The following is a 7,156-nucleotide window of genomic DNA, read 5'->3' as shown; positions in this document are numbered from 1 at the left end:
ACCGTCTTAACAATTTCATTAAAAAATTTAAAAGTTACTAAAGTTAATTACTTATTTACAGCGCATAAAATACATATAACAAGCAATATAAAATCATTACAAAAGGATTAACTTTTAAAATGTAGTTTCAGATTACAGTATTTTGAAGTGGATCTAAAACAATTTGATCCCTGAGATCCACTTGAGCCCAAGACAAATCCTTGGAAAACAGAGGATTTATGAACATTGGTTCGAACAAAATTATTGGTAAACTTTAAGGTGGACACTATGTCTGTTTTATGCATATTGAAATGTTTAATATGACCCCATTATTTATTACTAGCTGCAAGTTTGCATATTAAGGCATGCCATTGTATCTTGCTAACCTATAAATCTTTAATAACTTTAATACTTCAATCCTTAACTTGTTTTCTATAGGCTAGATCACCTCCAGTTATTTCATTTGAAAGTAGTAATGATGAATTTTGGACATTGTTACTAATAAATCCTGATGGTAATCTCCATGAAAAGGATGCAGAAAATCTTCACTGGTTTGTGTAAGTAGCTTGATAAAATAAAAATAATTGCTTTCTGTGATGCCAAAAACATGGCTAAAACATGTCCATCCAAAAAACTGATAAAGAGGCTTAGTATCAGCTGACTTGGGATAAATTAGAACTTACTTCTTACTTAGGCCCGTCACCCCATCTGGGGTATAGGCCGTCATTGATTTTCCTCCAGAGTTTTCTTTCCTTGGCTTTCACCTAGTTCTTTCCAGGTGTAGCCTGTCCTGATGTCTGTCTGTAGGTCCCGTAGCACCCATCGCCAAGTGTTTTTTTTTTTTTTTTTGGCTTCCTCTTCTCGGTTTACCCTGTGGGTTCCACGTAAGAGCCTGTCTAGTGATGCTAGATGTTGGTTTTCTTAAAGTGTGTCTAATCCATCACCATTTCCTTCTGCCAAATTCATCTTGTACTGGATGCTGTTTTGTTCTCTCCCATAAATCCACATTGCTGATTTTCACTGGCCAAGGTATTTTTAAAATTTTCCTTAGGCAGTTTTGATGAATGTCTGAGGTTTGTTAATGATTTCCTTTGTCATTCTCCATCTTCATAAATTAGAAGAGTGTCTCAATAATTATGGTCTAGTAATTGTCTAGAATTATTATATACTAATTATTTGTTATTGTAATTGTAGCTTCTACTAGCCCTTGATATCAGTTACTTTGTTTGCAATTGCAGAGCCAATATACCTGGACAGCACGTTGACAGTGGTCAAGTACTCTGTGACTACCTTCAACCATTCCCACCAAAAGGGACAGGCTACCATCGCTTTGTCTTCTTGCTATTCAAGCAAGAAGGAAAACTTGATTTATCAGAAGAACAAAGGCAACTACCATGGTAATTATTTAATTAAATGCTATTTCAACTTAATTTTTTATTGATACAAAGGCCATCAAGGGCTATTATCCACAAAAAACGTAATATACAATAATATAAATTAATGAATTTACTAGCTGAATTAAGGACGTTGTATGTATGCAATAATTGGAATTAGTTTATTTACAAATGGTAAATATTGTGTTGTCTGTTTACACACAATATTCTTTAGCACTATTAGTCTCATACAGTAGATAAATTGTCAGAAAATCACATACCACTTCAGGAGTACCAAGTTTCTCGCAAGTTGCAAAAGTGTCCTGGTATTCAAGACAGCCTCCTGTAGTCGAGCGAGCAAACACGATTCTCTCAGAAAATAACCTTTCATAATATTTCCATGTTTTTACTGTATTTATTATCAATTGCCTCCTGGGTTTCAATGCTGATGGGTATCACCATATTCAGCTAAAATACTATAAGGTTTACTAAGAAGCTCATTTAACATGCTCTCCTGGATGTGGCTTCTTGTGATCCCTGCAACTTCCAAAGTGCTCCCTGGGGAGTATCCCTGGTCATTGCTGCTTGTACGCACGCGACCCGTACATTCAATGCCATACCATCCTACCTGGTACCCATTTATACTCCTGGTTGGAGAAGCAAACATAAGTAAAATGCCTTGCCCAAGGGCACAAGCAATGCGATGAGCGTCGGTCTCAAACTTCCGATCTCAAGATCAGATGTCCAACACCTTGCATCAAAGTTACGCTAGCCTTTGGTGCCTTAACTTGCTTTTAGGAACACAATTTTGGATGCATTAAAGCCACTTCTGCAAAAGATCACTATGTGATACAAGAAGGCTTAGGGGATGTGATGTTTTTAGAACCGAGTCTATGTACATGATTGAAAGATGAGTTTGTGAACCACCAGTTCATAATAAATCTGATAATCTTTACAAAATATGTTTTAAGAGCAACCATTTATAAATTATAATATGAATTAACACATTACTGATAATCGTATTCACTATTTTGGATTTTATTTTGCAGTCGTAATTTGCATAAAAGAACTTTCGATACATTAGAGTTCTACCGAAAATATCAGGATGTAATTACGCCAGCTGGGGTCAGTTTCTTCCAGTGTAGATGGGACACAACAGTAACAGATGTTTTCCATCATGTACTTGGTAAGTCTGTTGGGAAAGGGAGGAATGTTGATTGGGTTTTTTTTTGCACAGTAGTCTTAACTCCACCATATTAAACATGTTGAAGTAGAAGGTGAAGTAGAAGAAAGTTGAATGTTAGCTTGATATAGCAGTTCATTGTGATGGCACATTTTGTATTAAGTAACTTTAAGCTTTAGAAAATTGAGTATGGTGAATTGGGATTTTTGAATGTTAGTAGCCTGTGTTTTTCTTCTTGCATATGACAAACAGCACCAAACAAAAATTAACTTCATTTTTTTATATATTACTGTATTATTTTGCAATTTCAATACATTTTTTTTTTTCGAGACTCTGAAAATATTTTGTAGGAATAAAATTGAGTATTGTGCATGACATGACAGGACCCTTAAGGGAAAAGTAAGTTGTAGGAATGAGTAGTCAACATTCGTCGGGCCAAAGCCTTTAAATGTGAAGTTGGCCCTCCATCAAGCAGAAAAAGAATAGTGCGTACGTACTATTCTGTAATATAAATTTACTTCCAAAAGAAGGCCATCTGAACACCTTCAATGTTTCTAGTCCTTTGAGTATATTATATAAAGTGCATATTGTCTTAATACTCCTAGGATGTAAGAGGTCCGAATTACTTCATACATTTCATTTTGTTGTTTTGTATTTTATTTTTGATTAGTCTTATTTATGAATTAATGTACTGGATTATGTCAATGTAATTGCTATGGATGGTTTGATTTGATTCACAGAAATGCGAGAACCATCATATGAGTATCACCCACCACCCCTGTACATTGCACCACAAGTAAAGTGGCCACGCAAGAAGCCTCTGAAATACCTGAATAAATACTTACCACAAGAATGATGCAAAAAATATAAGAAAGGCTGGTGAAGAGCTGATGGGAACTATGCTGGAGTTTGGAGAATGATGAATTTAATTCTCTTGTTGAGCAAAAATGTGCTGTCTGTCATAAACTAAAAAAAATTAAATTCAATATTTGAGTATAGCTTGTGAGGGAGCTATGTGGGAAATATTGAATGTAAAGGAATCATAGATAACACACCGTTGATGACCGGCACTAGCTGCAGTGCTTGATGCAGTGCTTGAGAAAGGATAGCTGATTTTGCATCTGAAACATTGCCAGTATACAATACAATTTTCATTTCTGTGTAACACAAAGAAAATTCTTTAAAAATATACAGTATCTACCGATACCAGATAAAATTATTCCAAGAATTATTAATAAATAGTCTATTAAAAATTTAAACAGATATTTCTTCTTCTTTTTTTTTTTCTTTTTTTTTATGGCATACAGAATATCTTTAACTGAAGTATTTCAGGTTTTCATTAAACTTTTGAACTTTTATTAAAAATAGGGGGAAAAAAAATTCATCTGACAAATATGACAAAATATTTGGGGTTTTTTGTGCTACTTACCTACCAGTCATAGAAAATCATGAGGAAGGCATATATCCTGTGGAGCAAGTTTATTCTTTCTGTCTGTTACTGCTTCAAAGTTTTTATTAATCTCACTTTTTCCCCTACCAGTGGTGGATTCAAAGGGAGGGGAGGGGAGTTCAAAGACAGACCAGTCCCCCCTCCACCCTCTAAAAAAAAATAAAGAAAATAGGAAAATTTTATATCAAATTTAGGTCTGAGAGTGCCATTTCCAGCCACCTAAAAGTACCATAATCATAAATTTGCTTACCTCAGCCCCAACCATGGTGGGGCTAATAAGATTTCCCATGGGCTATCTGTGAAAGTCGGTTCCTGGGCCCCCTCTATTTCCAATTCCTGGATCCGCCACTGCCTACCAATTCGAAATGTATTTAAAAAAAAACCCGGCAGGAAAGTACTGTATATTTCAAGTTCACCTATCAATTCAAGACCCATATTGGGACCTGAATATGTGGGTTGGTCTCCAAGTAGAGAGTTAGAGTTGAGGTAAAAGGTTGAATATTTTTTGTAAAAGTGGTCTTGAATTAGAGGTGTCTTGAATTGGAAGGCAAAATTGGTATATGAGCCGTTTCTTGTCAGCAATGTTCTTGTTAAAGTGGCGGCACCGAATAGTCCTTATCCGAGAAGACTCGGTTCTACCAATTGAACCATGGGCGAGGAGTGGCTGGAACCAGCGCCGATGTTAAGGCTGTAGCCAGCAGCGACCCTGCCTTACCACTCGACTCGCATGTATTTTGATGTTGGAGATGGCACACTCTACAATATTAATGTGCATACAATTATCAAAGCATACAATTAGATTTATTTATTATAGCCACGAAGAGACAATAAATTAGCACCATATTCACATACTGAATAACTGGACTGGAGGTCCAGTGTATACATCTGGAACCCATTGCATCTTTCGGAAGAGTAGGGGGTTACCCCGATGTTATGGTTCATTTCAGCCCCTGTCGTTGTGGAATGATGTGAACATGTATCTACCAAGAAGCGCCTCTTTACGGCTGCTAGGTAGTCACGGACCACGCCCATACGCAATTCAGCACAATGACTCAAGTTATGGGTTATTCTGCTACCTTTACCTCTATCTTTTATGATACATCAGTGCGATAATCAGGGGAGACAACAACACATCTGGAAAGGATAAGGTAATGCCTACCTCTAATGCAACCCCTTAGTACAAATTCTATTTGGTAGAGACTAATGAATTCATAGAGAGGAATGGTAGGCGAGGGAGAGATGATAGATCAGTGGGTTAAAGAGGAATGAGAGATATAGATTGATGGAGGAGTTTTCTCCTGGTGTTAGTAAATACAGTACAAGGATGGCACGTCCTTAGTTAATTAGCCGAGTATATTGTATTGCTCAAAATGTTGGGTATTAGCGATATCAACTTGTTCATAGCAAAGAAATTGACAGTGGCCGCCAGGCTTGGTTAAAAAAATTGTGCTTCCAAATACGAAAATGTCTTGATAAAAGGCCTCAATCACCAAATGTCGTCTGTGGTTGTCTGGAAAAACGTTTTTTTTGTTTGTTTTTTTTTTAATATACCTGTGCAATGTCTCTGAGCGATGGTAGATTACAAAAAAGAAAATCTACATATTTTTCTTGGAAATAAATAAAAGGGACATTACAAATGCTGTATTAATAACATATTATTATAAACACATCCTTAATGGGTTCACCTATAATAAAAGGTACAGATCCATTAAGAGAATTTTGCACAAGCATCAATACCTTGACTTATAATCTATCCCCACAAAAGGCTATAAAAATTGTACAAATTTGTAATCTATGAAGGGCATGGTGGATCAAGATATCGAGTTACTGTGAGATGATTTAGATTTTTAACATGTTTTATAGAAGTTATAAGGAAGCTTATAGATGTGTTATTTATTTCTTCTATTGTCTTAGGAAGTTTTTGTTTTTTTTTACAATGGGGTTTTTGTATATTGGGTATTGTTGAGTGTGACCTTATATCTGAGGTACTACAGTCCACATGTATGAATGAATACAGCAATCACTAAATTTTAATCAATTTGGTTTTAGGCTTTGTAATTCCTGTACTCACAATAATCGATACCACAAGTTATTTGTCAGACATTTAATAAATTCAGCTTATCTCAGTAACATCTTTTACTATATTTAACTGATTTTTACATTTAAAAAAAAGCTAAATTGCATAAATACGGTATGTAAAATAAAACATCTGAAACCCTTGAATAACAACAAAGACCATCATTTTTATGTAAAGTTAATTTATTTTATCATAATACAGATTTCAATAAAGCTTGTTCTCTTAAAAGTAATCACATAATTACATGTAATGAAGAGCAGCATCTCTTTTCAATCAATATTTCTACTCTGATTACACAAGAAAACTTGATATACCATAAATTTTAACTGCTGAAACCTGATCAAGTCTTAGGATAATTGTAGCCAAGATTATGTTACTGACACTGATCTATGAGCATGCAGTCAGTATCTATATATTCTATAGGAAATGTTACTCACCATACATCACTTTCAAACTACATGATGTTTTGTAAAAACACAAATGAACCTTGCCCTTTCCTTATATGTGTTTTGACTTCTCTGCAAGTTCACTAGAAGATGCGATTTTTATATTAAATTATACTTGCCTTCCATCCACCATCCAATACTATATGTATACAAAGATTGTTAATTCTGAATGGATCATCTGTTTATAAATAATAAATCAGATTTAAAACCTTGTCATACTTAAGCTATTCATAATTAGCTGCATTACTCCAAGAGCAATAAACATATGCAGTTTATATTCTTTCACTGAAAATCCTTAATATGTGATCTGGTGAGTTTTCAGTAAGGTCTTTATGATAAATATCAACATCACATTTGCCTGTTATTCATGTACCTGGAAAAGACCTTGTGAGGCCCAGAGGGATAAGCATAGAAAACTGGCCAACAGAAAAGCTTAATCCAACCTGCACCTCCCATGCTATATCTAAATTGTTGATTATCAAATAATACCAATAAATACAGTTTTGAAATACTACCATCAAATCAACTGTTACCACAGGAATGCAAGTTCCATTCTATACACCTATACAATATTTTACAGTTTGTTGTTAGCCTATATACTTATTACAAAAGGAATAGGCCTTTTTTGTACACTAATATAGATTATTG

At 34.8% G+C, this 7,156-nt stretch overlaps 1 protein-coding gene across 1 annotated transcript in view; it reads left to right on the top strand.

Moving 5' to 3' along the window:
- LOC117122292 (39S ribosomal protein L38, mitochondrial-like) overlaps nucleotides 1–3,796 on the top strand; it is a 7,231-nt gene extending 3,435 nt beyond the window's left edge. Inside the window, exons 4-7 of the mRNA XM_033267834.1 lie at nucleotides 418–536; nucleotides 1,218–1,376; nucleotides 2,402–2,538; nucleotides 3,276–3,796. Coding sequence (XP_033123725.1) covers nucleotides 418–536; nucleotides 1,218–1,376; nucleotides 2,402–2,538; nucleotides 3,276–3,391 — 531 coding nt within the window. The 3' untranslated portion in view covers nucleotides 3,392–3,796. The remainder of the gene's footprint in view (nucleotides 1–417; nucleotides 537–1,217; nucleotides 1,377–2,401; nucleotides 2,539–3,275) is intronic.
- The last annotated feature ends 3,360 nt before the right edge of the window (nucleotides 3,797–7,156 follow it).

This window comes from Anneissia japonica, unplaced genomic scaffold, assembly GCF_011630105.1.
Source record: "Anneissia japonica isolate Jap-2015-1 unplaced genomic scaffold, ASM1163010v1 scaffold288246_len349457_cov184, whole genome shotgun sequence".
NCBI lineage: Eukaryota > Metazoa > Echinodermata > Crinoidea > Comatulida > Comatulidae > Anneissia > Anneissia japonica.
This window is presented reverse-complemented; position numbering and strand designations above follow the sequence as displayed.